This window comes from Thamnophis elegans, chromosome 4, assembly GCF_009769535.1.
Source record: "Thamnophis elegans isolate rThaEle1 chromosome 4, rThaEle1.pri, whole genome shotgun sequence".
Classification (NCBI taxonomy): domain Eukaryota; kingdom Metazoa; phylum Chordata; class Lepidosauria; order Squamata; family Colubridae; genus Thamnophis; species Thamnophis elegans.
The window spans coordinates 101086247-101104979 of record NC_045544.1 but is presented as its reverse complement, the minus strand read 5'-3'; the positions used below and the strand labels follow the sequence as shown (position 1 = coordinate 101104979).

The 18733-nt window shown below is 38.4% G+C and overlaps 1 protein-coding gene across 1 annotated transcript; it reads right to left on the bottom strand.

Moving 5' to 3' along the window:
- Window positions 1–7581: 7581 nt before the first annotated feature.
- Window positions 7582–17062, bottom strand: VSX1 (visual system homeobox 1). Its single transcript, XM_032216078.1, has 5 exons — window positions 16654–17062; window positions 12592–12670; window positions 10305–10428; window positions 9309–9489; window positions 7582–7847 (listed from the first exon to the last, which is right to left on the bottom strand). The coding sequence occupies exons 1-5, from the start codon at window positions 17060–17062 to the stop codon at window positions 7582–7584; spliced, it is 1059 nt and encodes a 352-aa protein (XP_032071969.1).
- Between the last annotated feature and the right edge of the window lie 1671 nt (window positions 17063–18733).

Sequence of the window (18733 nt, the reverse complement as noted above, 5' to 3'; positions counted from 1 at the left end):
GGTCAGCTTCATCATTCCTGAACTTTCAAAGGTTCCTCAAAACCTGGTAATGCCAGCAGGTCTGAGGACTCCGGGAGACAGGCAAACCCTTGAGGTGGCTTTATTATTATTAACATCTCTTTGTGTACTATGTTATTTTCTTTTCTTGTTTTAGTTCTGCTGTTAACAGTTTTTAAGTTTTTTAAAAACCATTATTGTAAAAAGGTTTTAAGTAATATTTTATATATTTATTGTGGTATTGTATTGTTGCACGCCACCCAGGGTCACTTCCCATGAGGTGAGCAGCCATATAAATTTGATTAATAAATGAACTATGATATATGCCTATTGTTTTTTTGTTAAAGTCAAATCTTGTCCTCATTAGTATTGGTATTATTTTAGCCTCTTTCTAACTCTATGGCATCTTTCCTTCCAGTAAGATAGACTTCATTATATATTTCAAAGATTGTAAAAGTTTATCTTCAAAACGTTTATAAGAATCTATAATAGGAATAATCTATTTCCAGACACCTTTTCCTGCTTAAATCTTTTTTATAGCTTCACAAACTTCCCTTATTGTTACAGGTCCATTCTTAATCTGTTTCTGCTCTGTAGTCCTCAGTAAAATTTTGTTTCTTTAGATATTCATCTATTTTCTCCAGAGAGAGAGGTCAGAAATAAAAGCTATTATAGAGAGTACAATTCTATCATTTACTGTGTTGTCCAATAGCAAAAGTACTTGCAAGTTAAACTGCCTGTTTTTTTATTTCGTGTTTTGTCACCTTTTATATTTTTACTGAGTGTTGGTAGCTGTTTTCCAATGTAATAAGCAAAAAGAGACATGCCATCTGCATCACTATAGAGGTTTGGTCATACGTGCAAACTATTGCTGGTGCCAGCATTACACAGCCCAAATCAATTTGTCTGCAGATGCTGTTGAATCAGGATTAGGTTTTAAATGTGCCAAACTTCTGCTCTAGTAAAGCCTAATTTCTGATTAAATAAGCCTTTGCTAATCATTATTTTATCATATATCCTGCAGTTTCACTTAGAAAATTAACATTTCAGTTTATCACAAATAATTTTAAGCTTCTATTTCTTGCTATCATATCCAGCACATCTGTGTTTTGAGAGCAAATCCAAACCATTCATTGATCCTATTGTTTTTTATCCTATGAATGTTCTAAAAATGGTTCATAGAACTACCGTATTCTAGCTAACATTTTTCTGAAAAATTTGTCTATACATGCTCATTTTTATACACAACCAGAATTTATATTTATACACAACTGAAAAGCAACATAACCATTGCTTTTTGGTATTCTAATTTTTAATATTTTCAAACAAATTTTTCCACAAGATTGCAGTGTTTAATAGAGGAGACCTGGAGCATACAGGGTGGGGAGAAACAAGTGGATATAAGCAGTCCATCAGATATCCAGGCAGGCTATCATAGATGGCATATAGGTAATAACCAGCACCTGGAATTACATTCAGAAGCTGTTTGGCACCCAGTACAACTGACATACCAGTGGTGACACCTGAGTACACTGAGAGGCACCTGTTGCTGCTCACACTGCTGTATTTTGAACTAGCTGTAGCTTCCAGGTGGTCTTCAATATAAAGCACATTGTGAACTTTGACCAAGTGACAAAAGAAGTGGACCAGCAAAATGCTGTGGATATAATTTACTTGGACTTCACTAAGGCATTTGATAAAGTAGACCACAACCTACTATTTGATAAGATAGAAAAATCTGCGTTAGAAAGCATAACCACCAGATGGATTTGTAACTGACTCACCAACTGCACTCAACGTGCAGTCCTTAATGGAACTGCATCTACACGGAGGCAAGTATGCAGAGGGTTACTCCAAGGCTCTGCCTTAGGCCCAGTACTCTTCAATATCTTCATCAATGACTTGGATGATGGGGTAGAAGGGGAACTCATCAAATTTGCAGATAACACCAAGGTGGCAGGAATAATCAATATTCCAGAAGATAGGTTCAAGATACAGAAGGTTCTTGACAAATTTGAACAAATTTGAACAAATTTATCTAACAAAATGAAATTCAATATAGAGAAAAGAAGGTTTTACATTTAACAAAACAAAAAACCCAACCCAAATGCACAAGTATGGAATAGGCGGTACCTGGTTCAACAGTAACAACGGTGAGAGAATCTTGGAGTCCTAGCGGACAATCACTTAAATATGAGCCAGCATTGTGCAGCAGCTGCCAAAAAAGCCAGTTCTAGGCTGCATTAACAGAGGGATATGATCACATGAAGTATTAATACCACATTATAATGCCTTGTTAAGACCACATTTGGAATATTGCATCCAGGTTTTGTTGCCAGGATATAAAAATGGTGTTGAGACTCTAGAAAGAATGCAGACAAGAGTAACAAAGGTGATTAGGGGACTGAAGGCTAAAGCATGGGAAGAATGGTTACAGGAATTGGGTATGTCTAGTTTAATGAAAAGAAGGACTAGGGATGACATGATAGCAGTGTTCCAGTATATAAGGGGCTGAGACAAAGAATAGGGGCTCACCCTATCGCCAGAACAGCAACAATGGATAGAAACTAATCAAGGAGAGAACCAACCTAGAACTAAGGAGAATTTTCCTGACAGAACAATTAATCAGTGGAACGACTTGCCTCCAGAAGTTGTGAGTGCTCCAACAATGGAGGTTTTAAAGAAGAGATTGGACAACATTTGTCTAAAATGGTATAGGGTTTCCTGCTTGACAGGAGGTTGGACTAGAAGACCTTCAAGGTCTGTTCCAGCACTGTTATTCTAATATACTCATGAGGTGACTAGAGCATGAGTGACAGTCTAAAGGGTTTGCCAATCAAGGAACGTAGTGATATCATAAAGAAACATTGGATTCTAAAGTAATACTGATTTCATAACCAAAACAATGTGCTCACAATATAATCACCTATCACAAATCTCAAAAGCTTTTCCAAAAGGCTGATTCTTGAGTCACACTGGGCTCTAAACTATAATACAGTTTGATAAATTTTGAACTGGGATGTTATGTGTACCAAACTATTGTAGATTGCAAATCATCATTTATAGATAGTGCACTACATGACCTCACCCATGTATATAAATCATGATTCCCTGAACATATTCAGTTTGGCTAAAGAACAAAAATAGGTCAGATGATCCAGACATGCAATTTCAGAATTGAAAGACTTTATTTATGCCCCTCATTGCAATGGGCTACAATCCCCTTCAGTTAGCTAACAACCAAGACATCCAGTGAATGGGTATATACCACTATCTGGACAATTGATCTCACTGTCAAATTCCCTTTAGTATTCAGTTTTTTTTTTCTGTAGCATTAAATAAGAATCTGACTTCCTATAAATTATTCCATGTTCAATATTTTAGAAAGGTAAATAACAAGAACAAGACCTTCTGTATGTAGCATCTTTCCTCATACAATATTATCATAATTAACTTGTTTTACCCAGCTAGTTTTTTGGAGAAAAATTGCTGGAAAGAAAAAACAGCTGAAAAAGGAGGCCACCCTGAACTCACTACCAAGGAACTGGCAGGATATAACATAACTTCCAAATTGTGATTGTTCAACATATCCAAGACATGGCTGTTTTTTTGTCTTCCTGGCTAAAATGTAGCATTGAAATTAAGTTGCATCAATACTTATTAATGTAAGGGTTCATCAGATACCAGACATTTGTTGGGGAAGATGGACAGGTTCTTTATAATCCCAAAGTGGCAAATTTTGACTAGATAGTGTGGCTGTATGCTGACAGAACCATGAGTAAGGAAATTTGATGGGCTTAGTAGTTGATTGTATTAAATATGTTGTTGGAACAGGCTTCGTGAAGTGTAAACCCAACATTTTTCTTATCTGATTTTCATATTCTAAACCTTTTGCTTCCTCTTTGTTGACAATTCATCCCATCTCTAGTATTTTATTTCTCAACCCATTCTTTCCATATGTACCATTAAGGATATTTTATTTTTTATTCAGAGGTATGTGTGTGTGTATCATTTCCTTCTGTCATCAGCAGGTGTTTTTTTTATTTCGTTCCTTGTATTCAATTTCTTTCTCACTCTCAAGAGGGGTGAGAAATCTTGATCCTCAGATACTGCTTGGTCACAGTTTCATCTACCTTTAACCAACATGTTCTTTTATAGTTCTTTTCATCTCACCCTCAGACCTTCCATTATTTATGAATAAATGTATGATTTATTCTTTTGCTATATTCCTCCATGGCCAACAAAAATAGCAGATCAAAACCCTAGAAGCAAAAATAGATACTTCTTGATATCTCTTTTGTTATCTCTTCTGACTAATTCCTTTGGGTCATTCAAAACTCCATGTTCTGTGACATTTATTTTCTTGCCAGAGAAAATGACAAGAGGAGTAGTTTGGGCTCCAACCAAGAAGTAAGATCCTTGTCCTTTCACTTCATTATATATGTATTTTAACAAGATGCTGAGTTTACCTACTACTAGTTCAATACAATAGAACCTCTGGTCACGACCATAATTCATTCCATAACTTTGGTTGCAAACAGATTTGGTCGTAACCTGAACCTAATATTGGAAATTTGGTGCTGATAAAAAAATGGCACGGAAGGAGAAATGGGCAACGAAAAAAAATATAGTACATTTTTGAACGGAACCCGATTTGGTCGTGGTAAGAAGCGTTCGTGACCAGAGGTTCTTCTGTACCTCCTTTGCCTCAAAGGTTTTATGATTCTTTCAGTAAACTTAGCATGATTCTAAAGTTAATATAATTTTACATTTATAATATTATCACACATATATTTAATGGAAGGTTAGATCATTTTTTTAATATCTAGTAGTAATGTTACAAAGCTCAGCAATTGGGGAAACAATTATTTAAGGATGAAACAAAGATTCATTTTCTGCCAGTTGTTTTTCTCATCAAAATGTATATTCTTACGAAATATACTGAATTGATTTTATATGTAACTACTGCTAAATTAGCCTGCCTTCCACTAGAAATTATAGGAATTTTAAAGGAACATTAAATTTATGGAGTATATTTTACTGTCAAAAATAATTTCGTATTTTCAAGCCTGGTGTTAACTTTAACTTGGAAGCTCTTTATGAAGTTTATAAAATTTATAATTCTGCAGATAAACTTCTTCAACATTTTTAAGCACTAGATTTTGTCTGATTGAAATGCAAAAATGAACTACTTCAGATTAATTGGAAATTATGAAGTCTTATTTTTTTTATTATTTCAACTGTTTTTATCAATCTCTGATTATATTCTAATATTAGTTCTTAGAATTCTAAGCTGATGTATGACTATCTGTTGGAATCTAACAGTGGAATGTTTCAATTTTAATATTTTGCAAATACTTCATAGAATTTTTATTGTAAATTTTAAAATGTATTCTCTTTCCCCCCTCCTCTTTGTCTCCTTTTTCTATTTTCACTCTTCAAGTATCTTTAAAAATAAACAAAAATGGATGCAGATATCTATGTTTCATGAAAAAGCATTCCTTTCAATGTCTCTAAGCCTCTAAGTAGGACTGGCGGATTGCATTTTAACATGGCCATCTGGCAGTGCCTTCAGGAGTTGTAAGCACACTGTCCACCACTAATATATAGTTCCACAAAGCCACAAAAACACCAACATTTATTGTGAATATATAAATAAATAGATGACAAACAAAGCTAGATATCCAAAGTGCTTTTCAGATGTACATATAAAAAGATCAAAGAGAAAAGATCAAATGTTGATACTCTTCCATGCAGAATAAGTACAAAATATTTTTCTTTGACATCTTATAAAATAACATTTTCTTTCTGCATTTTATGGCTTTTTAATCTATAAATACAGGTTTGTGTTCAATTATGCATAGTGTCATATAACATAAATTGGATTCATTGCAAATTCCCCTCCCCCACCCCCGATAGAGTTTTGTAGTAAGAAACAGAGGGTCATACTTTATGCTGAAAACATGGGTAAAAAGGATTAATGTCCTTATTTTTAAAACATAATATGTAATGAAATTGTATATTTCATTATGGGGATAAAAGAAATCTATGTTTTTGCAAGACTTCGGAAATTGGACGTTCTAATGTAAACACCAACATCGCTAATACAAAATCCTCTAAAACAAGGTGAGCAACCTGCAAACATGTATATGTTGTTGTACTTCCATTCTCATACCCCTTGGTGAATAAAGCTGCTGGGCTTGGAATTCAAAGGCCACAAACTGGCAAATAACTGAGTTCCAATCTACACACATAATTCCATGCAATAAAATGTAGCTCTATTGTGTTAGGGATCAGGAACTGATAATGTATTTTTGCCATGAAAATAAATTTAGTTTTGTGTTTTGTTACAGACTGATATTGTCCTGTCATTTGTTTAAAGGTGAGCACAGTGTTCTTTGATTTTCAAAGGAAAATGTGAGCATTTAACTTAATTATAGCTCTATGTTATTCCATAAAGCTTTCAAGGGGGTCAGGGAGACTCTGACCAGCATTAAATCAGAACAGTATCATCAACTTACAAGCTTCAGTGCAGATCTGTCAAGCAAAATAGGTTCTTGTTTGCTACTGGCAGATTTTCATCAAGGTTCTTCATTTCCCTGGTTCTGTGTATCACGTATATTGTTCAGTACATGTGAAACATCTAAGTGCACTAATGAATATTGCTTTTACAATACAGTAGAAATAGGCAGACGTAAGGTTTATAGGAATTATTTTACATTTTATAAGAAACCTGAGTTTCTCCAACTGGAGTCTAGTGCAAAAGGATACTTGAAATTAAAGGATATTTATTATTAATAAATATGTTCACACAGAGATCTGGTTTTTTTATCCAATATATACTAGCGCTTTAATGGAGAAGGAAGGAAAAGTAGCTGGTGCTACTGTTAAAACCAGCTGAAGCCAGAAATTCCCCTAAGCCCGCTGCAAATAACTATCAGAATGGAGATATCTGAGTTTCAATACTGGTGGAAAATTCTAGGAATTGTGTTTCCAATCTTTCGGGGGGGGGGGGGGTTGTACCAGATAATCTCACAAAAGCATTTCTCATTATTATTTGCTTTATCACATAAGTACTCCAATTTATCCTTCATTATTAAATATCTATACACAGGTAAGGAGAATTATCATATCTGGGGGGAAAATTCAGATCTTTTTATAATTTTCTACCTTGGTTTAATTTAGCAGAAATCTATTGCATATTGTTTTTTTAATAATTCTATTTACTTGATTGAGTAAGATTTATTGAATGATTGAGTATTTATTTGCGTCTCTACCAAAAATAGAACCAAATGCTATTTTTAGACTTTTGGTGAAAGGTGACTTAGTGAGACATATGAAGAAAAAAATATCCAGTGACAGCAAGTTATCTTCTTTACAAATACACAACTTTCACGTTGTAAAAATAAATTATATCTTGGATATATCCCATCTCAGAAAGTTCCCTTTGCACGTAAAATGAATGAGTCACTTGGAAAGGATAATAAATAAGCATAGAGCAATAATACTCATATTTTGTCAGAGCATTGAAGAAGCCAACTTAAGTGTTTGTTTAACAGTGTGTCGTGTGGCCCTTCCTTGTCCTTAGTGTTCAGCATCTTTCATTTTGGTTTGTGGGCCTCCACCAAAATTCAGATTGCTACTCTTCTTTTCCTGCTTTGCCGTACTAGAGAGATCAATTGCAGTATCTTCCAAACTGTCCATGGAGATTAATTTATTACTGGGGTTTCGTTCATATTCTGTCTGTTTAATTTTGAATTCCTCCTCAGGATGTTCAGATTTCCAGATGCCATTTCCTTTTTCCTCATTTTCAGGCTTTCTTGTAATATTTATTGATTTTTTATGCATGCCTAAAAGAAATAAAAATCCAGTTTTATTATACAACCGTCCTGTTCCCAATAGATCAATGCAATGAGGCAGTAGCTCCATCCCTGGGCTATCTTATTGTAGTACTGAGAAACAAGGAAAGGAAAATGCCATTTTCCTCCCTTTTTTTCAGACCCATAAATGGATTGGCACCAACCACACTAGAAGAGACATACAATTAATGCCACAGCTTCTGTTTCATATGAACAATTCTAGTTTAGGGTGAAAACTAAAATATCAGTTTTCTGGAGGGGAGATCTTCTGGCTATGAATAACAGTTTAAGCTATGATAAAGAGGGAGCTCTCTCTCGCTCGCTCGCTCCCTCTCCCTCCCTCCCCCCCTCTCTCTCTCCCAAACCACCTCACAGGGTAGTTGTTGTGGGGGGGGGAAGGAGGAGGAAAGAGTATTATGTATGCTTGCCATCTTGAGTTACTTATAAAAGTAAAACAAGTGGAATAAAAAAATCTAATGTTTACATACTTATGTAGTTCTGTATCTCACTTTACATTTCTGTGAAATTATGAAGATCCATTAACTTTTCTCAAACCTGAATACTGCAGATGAGATGAATGCTAAGAAATATCATATTCCACTACTCACACAAATTTAGTCTTCTTATAACAGAAAATGCTATGGGTAGTTATAGGCAGAAAACAAGAAGTTTAAAATATGTGTGAGTGTGTATGTCTGCATGTGTTTTGCACAGACATTTTCTGGTAAGTACATGGACAATGAATGATTCACACAGACAGATAGGTGCACACTTAACCACCATTACTATACACATACAGGTAATCCTCAATTTACAACCATAGAAGCAACCAGAAAATTAATCATTGAGCAGTAATGTTGTTAAGTGAGGCATCACCTGATTTTATAACCTTTTGTGGTATAGTTGCTAAGTGAGTCACAGTCATTAAGCAAGACACCAGGTGACTGCAACTTGCAAACTTCTAAATCAACACGTTCACTTTTCTTGTCAAAAGCCACCTGGGAAGCTAAAATGGTGATCAATCACATCACTGTGAGATGCTATGACTAATGTAAATACATGATGGTTGCCAAACACCCTAATCATGTGACCTCAGGGATACTGTGACAGTTTTAAGTTTAAGGACCAGTTATAAGTCACTTTTTTCAGTACTATCCCTGTTGCTAAACAAATGGTCATAAGTCAAAGACTACTTGTACAGACACAATATAGGATTCTTGTTAAGGGGAGACCAGCTACCCTCCATTAGTATTAGAAAGCAGATATAATAACCTCTGTAATAATGTTACCAAATGCGACATTTTGAAGAGTCATTCTATTACTAGCTATTATTTTAGCCCTTGAGTGAAAGAAGGAAAAGTATACTTTCAACAGGAAACAATAGTACTTAGTCATTTTTCCACTTAGTAATTTTAACCAACTATACATTAACAACTCTATAGATGCACTTACCCAACAACCAAGGGGCACAGGAACCAACCATTCCACTTTTGGCAGAGTTGATAATTGATTCTGGAAGTGGGATGGAGTGCCTCACCATGGCACCGTAGAGACCATATTCGGCCATGACACTACTGCGGCCCCAACATTTCTCACGCTTCCGCCACTTGGCTCTTCGGTTCTGAAACCAAACCTTTCAAAAGTAGAACCAGAAGCACACATTTAACAACAATATGTGTTTGTTCATGTGCATGAGTAGGATTGGAATTATTGAAATTATTTGTAATTTAATTCAATACAATTGATGGAAAGCGCCCCCCCTCCCCACCCCATGCATTGAATACTTTCTCCATTTTGGTCAATTTTGCAGGTAGACGCTCAGTTTTGGAGGGTACAGGGTGCATCTCTGCTTTGTTCCAAACAATAAACAGCCATGTGTACATAGAGGAAGTTTGACATCTCTTTTCAAATCTTCAGATGAGAAAGTTGAAAAGAACAGCTATACTCTAGGATTTCATTATGATATCATATTAATATTTAAGGTGGTTTTTTTTTTAACCTTAACCAACTAATTTGGGGGAAATCAGTGGGCCCAAAATTATTATTTTTAATAAGAAAAAATCAATTCTAGATGGAATTTGCAATAGCAGCTACTATAGAGCAAGCCCTTGTCCTGGGATGTCTTCATGATACAGTCAAAAAAATCAAGATGGTAGTCATGATGGTTGGTTCAAATCCTTAAACGTGTGACCGTGTCACGTATGTGTGATACACACATAAAAACAGAGCATTGATCACACTGTCACAGCTGCCATCTTGCTATTTTGAATGCACCTCATGGACACCCCGCCCTTCTCCCTTCTAAGTTTTCATGCCTTGAAAATATTCAACGTTTTCTGTAAAACCATCTTGCAAACTTCAAACTTAGGTAGGTCTGGAAGAGTTTGGGCCCTGCATTTGTCTATTGTAGCAAAGAAATCCAGTGGCTCTAAACACGAAACAACCTACCTGTATTCTGTCCTCAGGCAGTTCAGTTTTCATAGCTAACATTTCTCTGGAATATACATCAGGGTAATGAGCTTCATTAAAAGCCTTTTCCAGTTCTTCCAGCTGATGGGCAGTAAACACAGTTCTATGAGGACAAAAATAAATACTGTCCAGATTAGGTTGCCCATGCATCTTAAATGAGAAATATGCTCTGGTAAAACCAGATATATAACGTAAATATTGCATTTAATGTAATGGGCTCCTTAGTGCTCGTTGAGCTTGATTGTTTTCTTGCAGATGTTTCATTACCAAACAAAATAACAGCATCAGTATTATAGTAGTATTTTTTTAAAAGGGTGGAACTACTCCTCCCTAATCACCACTAACTGGAATTGACCTCAGGGAAAGGTCATCATCCAGCACAACACTGTTCCACATACTCTTCTGAGTGTCCCTCAGTGTTGAGCGCCATGTGCTCCATTGAGCCAATCCAGAAGGATACCATGTTCGGTGATATCAAAAGCTGCAAAGGTCTAGTAGGCAAGAAGTGATGTAGAACCCACATTCCATCCACACCAGTTCATCCAAAAGCATGACCAATACTGCTTCAGTGTCATGCACACAACTCTGAATGTTGATGGGAAAGGATCCAGATAATCTGGTTCACCCACGTCCTCTGAAACTGTTGCATAACCATCTTCCCCAAACAAGGGAAGTTAAATGCTGGACTAAAATTGTTCACTCTAGTGGGGTTAAGTGATGGCTTCCTGAGAAGGGGCAAACCAAATCTTCTTTAAGAAGTAAAGAAAGCCCTCGCTCAAAGAAGAGTCAACCACTGCTGGAACCTAGTCACACAACACACACACCCCAGGTCACTTTAATAAGCCAGTGAGGGCATGGATCTAAAGAACAGATGGCTAAGCACGTAGCTTTAAGGACTTTGTCCACTTCCTCAAGTCCAACAGGTTCAAACTGTTCCCAGATAAAGGAAGATTCTCTCCAGGTATGAACCTATAACAAGGCTGGTGTCCAACTGTGAGCAATCTTAGTGACTTTCTCCAGCTGACTCTGAATAAATTGCTCTGTATGTCCCTGCAAGAGGTCCCCTAAGCCTCCTTTACCCACAACAGTTCTTTCTACTCGAAAAGGGCTACAGGGCAGCTATCTGCAGATGCAAAAGGGGTGAAGTACTGATGCTTCACCACCCTTAATGCCACAAGTAGGACTTAATCATAGTTCTATACAGCTTCAGATGGATCATGCAGCAGATCAACAGGAACAAATCCCAGCTCCCTCTGAAACCCATCCAGGTCCATCAATAATGCAGGACAGACCAATCTAATTTATCTCACCTCCCTGAAGTGGCACTAGAAAATCACATGGAAATCAGGATGTGATATGACCATGAGAAAGACAAAGACAACACTCAAAGCTCCCCCAATTTCAGCTCACAAAGCCACTGCTCTGACAGGAACATTAGATCTGGTGTGTGACCACTGTTCCATGTTGAGTACTAGATGATTTGGGATAAGCCCATGGTCATCTTGGGGACCATGAATTCTACTGCAGATCCTCCTTGCAGAGAAGGTAGATTGAAGTGGCCTGAAACCATAAGTCTGGGGGATTCTATACTCCCTCCTGCAGAAATGAAGTCAGTTTGCTCAGGCCGGGAAGTTGCTATACAGCAGAGAGATTGGTGAATCCCAATTGATCCCTAGAGCCCAATTTGAAATGAACAGGGTTTCACATCCGGTGACCTGTGATACAGCACCCTTTAAAGCTGTAAGATTCCCAGATGATAATCACCACAGCCCCATCCCTACCTGAGATCTTTGGCTAATGCCAAACCCAAAACCCAGCTAGGCATATCTCCAAACGGATTGCCCACCTTTTGGAACCTCAGTACAAGCTAGGTTGGCCCTCTTATCAATGATTAAATCACTATGTGGGACTTCTTACAAACTGACCTGGCATTTAAAAGCAACAGCCAAAAACCAGGGCCACTGAAGGGCTGCTGATAAGGTACCAGGCTTCAGACCATGAAATGAGCTGGAATGTAAAACTGGTATAAGGCAACTGTCTTGCATTCCCTGAGAGCAGCCCACTTCTTGTCTCCCTCTGTCTTTCACATTCATAATTCTATTGCCCACTTCCACACACACACACACACACACACACACCAAAAGGCAATACAATCATATATTACAAAACCATTGTAACAATTTTGGAACATGAATGCAACATATCCTAATGCTAATACAGAAGATATTGCAGCTCCAATATACCTAGCGTAAATTGCTTTTTGTACCTGTGACGCCGTTTCTTTCTCTTGATCTGAGAGTCAGATGCCTTCAGGTTGTTCTTGTCCCCTGATAAACTCTCTTCATCTGTTGAACATATTGATGGATAGCAGGGGAGAGGAAGGGAGAGGGAAGAAGAGATGTATCAATCTTTTTTCACTATAAGCATTGGTCCATACAATACAGTAGGATTGTTTTATATATTTTTGCTTTCCTTCTATAGTTCTACTTTTAAAATAATTCTTAGTTTTCCTTTGTCTTAGAAAATTGGATCAGGATTAAAATTAAATTGTAATTAAAAAAAAAATTACAGTTTTTAAAGAATCTACAGTAAGACCATTCAACAGTAAAACCAGAAAAAAAACCCACAAACATACTAATAATTTCTTCACCAATTCCTGATATACCAATAATCAAGAAACAAAGTTCATCTTGGACAGCAACCAGGATTGACAAGTAGCCTGCACTGATTAAAACTACTCTTCCTATTATTAGGAATATAGATGAGCCATGTCTATGCTTAGGAAAAAGAAATGGGTAGGGCCATGTATTTAAAAACCCATAACTTTAAGACGTATGGACTTCAACTTCCCAAGCCAGCATGTAGGGAGTAAGGGGTACTGACAAAAACTCTGGCTGTTCAATATCAGGAAAACAGCTAGAATAAATGAGCCAATTTCTGCAAAGCTAGCAGAGGAGCAGAATTGGAAGCAATTTCCAAGCACAGCAAGGATATCATCTTTTGCTTTTCTACATTAATAAAAGAATGAAGATATTCAAAATCAGAAATGATATGAAAATGATCACTCGGTTTAATGCAACCATTTCAAACCACATAAATTCCCTCTAATCCATAACTGGTTTCTCTTCAAGATCTGCTTACTGGTTTTACCAAACCAAAGAAAAGGATCTATCTCTAATGCAATATTTTCAACTCCCTAGTATCTTAGTACTTTTTTTTCTTCACATGCACACCCTTTAATTTTTCTGTGATATCCTAATTTTTTCAGTGGTGAGTCCCATAACAGTGGAATTTGAATTTGTTTGAATTTTTTCCTAAATCTGGCATACCACTCTTTCAGTGCTCCAGAAGAATCAACATATCTATTGTAAATGTATGACAAGGAACATGGGAAGAGAGAATGCATGAGGCAAAAAATATATAATTTTCAAATTCTAGTGTAAATATTTAATATCTAAAAGACAGTACAGAGTAGAAAATAGAAGTCAACGTAGTTTAATCCATTGTCCCCTGTAGGAATGCTCCTATCTTATTCATCTCATTCTCTTAAATTGAATATTTTTATACCTCTCCATATCCAAAAGTCTTTCATAAAAACAGTCTCCTTAGAATTGCCCTTTGAAGAACTTGTGTAAATATATTCACGCCACCCATATGGAAAAAAATGTATGTATGTGTATGCATGTGTATGTATGCATGTATATGTGTGTGTGTGTGTATGTATGTATGTGTGTATATATATATATATATATATCTTATATGTAAATATCTTGCTGTTCAGAAAATTATAGTGTGGGAGATCAAAGCTAAATAGATTGAGGAAGAGATAAGGGTATCAATGGCTAATGAATATAACAGCTGTATCTTACTCTCAATATCAGAGAAAGTATTTAAAATTAGGGTAATAACTTTGGTGGTACAGAAATGTGGAGCACAAATGTAGAGCACAAATCAAACAAATAATAATAAACTGTTTCTGACCACCAGCTGCTGGGAAACAATAGCAGGAAGAAGTCACCGGGTTTATGTCCTGCTTGTCGACTTTCCATGGATATTTATGGAATACTGGGTTATTTAGATCTTTGGTCTACCTTATGTTCTACAGATTGGCTCTTTATATGAGTCAGGCAGTTCTTTATTCAAATTGATCTAATTTTCACTACTAAGCCCTGAACTTTGTGAGGTAGAAAGAGAGAGAGAATAGAGTCTTGGAATATGTAGTTTTTCACTATCCAAATCCTAATCATCTCCTTGGGTATTTTTATTGTCAGCAATTGACTTCCTTATCAAAAGGCACTGGAAATGGAAATGAATTCTAGATTATATATAGAGTTGATCACTTACAGACATGTGAGATCATATGAAGTGGATTAAGAATGGTAGTGCAGAGATTGGTGGAATAATCATTAATTTCTCAACACACACTCATATGCACTGAAGTTCAAGTTTAAAATATTCTAGAAACTTGGCCTGTAAACTATGTGCATGTTGTCCTGACTGAGTACACAGATCCAATTGAATTCAATGGACATTGCTTACAAACTGACCAAACAGGATTGCTTTATTAATTTCAGAATGGTAGGGGTTGACTATTGTTACTTAAAAGCAAAGGAAGTTCCATTCTCCTTGCCTCAGACTATTTATCACCTTTATTGCCTTTAAGTCCTTCATACTTCAGAAGAAGAATATCTCTATGTTTTTAGATAGCACCAATGGGAGGAAAAGATACTTTCGAGCGGCATTTATTAGATACAAGAAGCACCACCTTGTAATCCTTGTTCAAACTACCAAGCTCATCATCCGGCTATGATGAAGGCTATATTTCTTGGCCTAAAATACTGGACAGGAATTATAAATTTAAAATTCTTCTCTTAGGTACTTTCCCCACTTACAGTTTACCATGATATAATCATACCCAGACAACACATTAACCTTGTCTCCAGCTATGAGTGAAACAGATTTAAATTGTCACTTGATGTACCCATCTGCAATCTCTATTTTTCTCCAAACACTATACCAGCACAGCTTCAGTGTGTGTTTGAGATGAACTGACTTCTCGTAGGTGTAACAAAATGTGTACTTGGGAAATACTAAAAAGTATGGTCATTATCTTTCCTCTTTTGGGTAGCTATTTTTTCCTGGGCCTTTTTTCCTCCTCTATTATGTTTGTTTACTGCTATGTTTATTTACTGAAATCTTTTTATACTGAATACTATCTTTTATTCCATATTTTTATATGGCTCAATTTTGTCTCAGACTAGAGAACTCTTTTATTTGGGGAAGAACAGGGGTGTTTTTAAGCACTCTGTTTTAACAGTATTCTGAAATACCATTTTATGATGCAGCAAACCCACTTTTCTACATTTCAGTGTCCTCAAAATAATGAATGTTGCACTGAATTTTTGTTATTTGTTTGCCAGTTTCCCTATATTTGTCGGTTTCAATCTCTTTCCCTCTTCCCATGAAGTGATGGAATTGCTTATTCAGCAGCTTGTCAATTTTTGTTATCCGCTCGACCAGACCTAGCTAGTTGCAAAACAGGACAAGGTCTGTCTTCCTCCTCCTTGGGTAATTTTTGCTCTGTTGTCTTCCCATATGTTTCTTCATTTTGCATTATTTTCAGCTGGAAAATGCCCTAAGGGGGTATGGAAAGAAAGGCAAACAAACCGGCCTAGAGAAGTTGATGCAGAGTTTTGAAACCAGACCCCTCCAATCTTGCAGCAGTAATCTGATTTTTCCCATTTAGTGTTGTAAGGTGAAAATTGATCACTTTGCCTGACACATCATATCATCTTGCTTGGCACTCAGTCACAAATTTGTTGCATATTATCACAGGATAATAATCAACAAAAGCAAGACAGGAATGAGCAAGGGAGGCGGCAAATTTTACTCCAGCATCACTATAAAATACGGTAGACGTCAGGTTACTGTGACAGTTGGGACTGGAATTTAATGCAGTCGTAAAGCATGATGTTATATGACTGCACCAACCGGCAGGACAGACCCCTTCATCAGATACCAGGGAAACTGGCCCCAGGCTGTCAACCATTAAGCTTACTAGAGGCTGGAAATAAAGAACAGCAGATCCTTAGGGCGGGATTGGACCCGCGAGGTTTTCTCTTCTCAACCCAAGGTGTGAGGCGGAGAAACCGCTCCTCTCCAGCTACTGTGAAACCTCGGTCCCCAACAGGTCCCTCCGAAGGTCCTGGCCCCAGCCGACAGAGGGGCGGGGGGGGGCGCCTAGTTGGGGAATCAGGGCTCCAAAGTTGCTCGGCAAGTCGCTTTCTCCGCCAGCGTGAGAACGCAAGTCAGGGGCGGAATGGCTTACCGGAGACGGTCAACTTGGGCTTCTCGGCTTCCGGGACGTAGCGAGGGTGCTGGTGCTGGTGCTCCGAGCGAGGCTGGAGGAAGGGGAGGTGCGCCGGCAGGAGACGAGGCGCCCCCGCGGGCTGCTGGGTGGCAAAGCCGCAGAGGAAGCCCAAGCCCAGCGGCAAGGGAGCGCCTCCTCCGCCTCCTCCTCGCCCCGAGGCTGGCCCGCCGCCGTCGCAGCTCGAGCCGGCCGGCGGCTGCAGCTCCGCCTCCAAGCCCAGGAGGTCGGTGATGGCGAAGCCCTTGGAGCGCAATCCGCCGGCCCCGGCCGGGCCCCCCAAGCGCGCCTTTTCGTGGCCACAGGCGCTGCTGGGCGCCAGCGCGTTTCCCTTGGCTTTGCCCTCCGAGAGCTCCTCGCGGCCCGTCATGCTGCCGCTGCCGCCGCCGTTTGTTGGGAAGGGAGAAGAGGCTCTCGGGCCGGAGCTTTATATCCCGCGCTCATCGGCGCCTGGATCCAATCACAGGGGAAATGTGGGGAGCGACGGCAAGGGGGGAGGCGCAGAGCAGCAACTGATTCCCAATCCCGGATAATTAATTGCCACCTATTTGCCCGCAATCCGATCACCCTTTTCTCCCCTCCCCTCTTGCTGCCAGGACAGATTTCACTCCGCGTCGGAGCCGCGCTGAGCAAGGGCCCTCTGGGCTTTCATTGGGGAGGCGGGGGGGGGGGCGCTCGGCTTCTTCTCCCTCCCTTCGGCGTTGTGGGAAGGCGGGCAGAGCTCCCAGCCATCCACAAAGCGGAGAACTGCAGGGGCTATCAATGCCAATGGTTACCCCCGCGACACTGGCCTCTTAGCAGCCCTGGATAGATTCCCCCGGCTGAATAGATTTTCCTTTCTGGATCCTTCCTACATAAACAAGAGCACATTTCTGCACCGGAAAAGTAGAAAAAAGTTTTGGGCTTCCTCATATCACACTTTCCCTGCAGAAGGATTGCCATGTTCTCTTACAGCTTTCTTATTTTTGTTTTTAAGCCACTTTGGCTTCCTCAAAGTGAATTCAGTGACCCCAGAGTGATAGTTGTGCCCAACATATTTGGGGAACTTCTCGTGTTGAGGAGGTTTAACACAGGACATCCCAAGGTGTCATAAGGCTCTGAGATTGATAAAGGTTACACCATCGAATCAATGCTAAATGGCTTCCTGAAAGAAAACCTATCCAATTGTTTTAATCTGGGTCTCCTCCGCCCCAGATATTTTGGGCTGCAGCTTCCCTCATCCCTTGACCACTAGTACACTGGCTGGCATTGAAGAGAAATAATAATCCAAACTTTTGAGGAAGACCATCCTAGCATCATTTTAGGCTAAACACTGGGGATTGGGATAAATATCTGGATGCATTTGTACAATATATGAACTGAAAACCAAACCAAGTGTGTTATGGATATGTTTCTACAACATACCTGGTTTGGCCAATTTGGTCCACTGTACTGAGTGAATCCAGAAATGTGTGAAGTTTAGCAACAGTAGGCAGCAGCATACATGGGAGGTGTCAAAATACCAGGTAGATGAGACCCCCATGATCAAACTCTGATCCTTTTAAAGGTTCTCACAGACATTTCAAAGGGTTGGGATTTCACTTGGGCACTCCTGCCATCTTACTTCTTAATTATTCCTTTGCAAATTACACTAACAAGAAGGAAAACATTCTAACCCAAAGTACTCTGTATGTTAGTCAAAGCATTTTTCCTTTATCAGAATTTGTAGTATGAAACATATAATTAGTCATCCAATGAAATGAAATAGATACAGAATATCTGAACATGCAAGATAGGGTGTTACTAAAGTCATATTGAAATGGTGGTTGTTATTCCATGTACACCATTTAGAGTCAATATAGGCTTGGTAACTGTTCAATTCACTTCCCAAACTCTGATTGTTGTAGCACTATACCTACTGCTATTTGTTCAATTATTGGGCGAGAGGAATAGATATTCTGGTTCCTTGTCACAGCCCCTTGCTTCTGTCACAAGAATTCATAAGGTATCAGTCAGAAACAAACTGAACGAGGATGCCAAAATAGTGATTCTAGATCCCCAG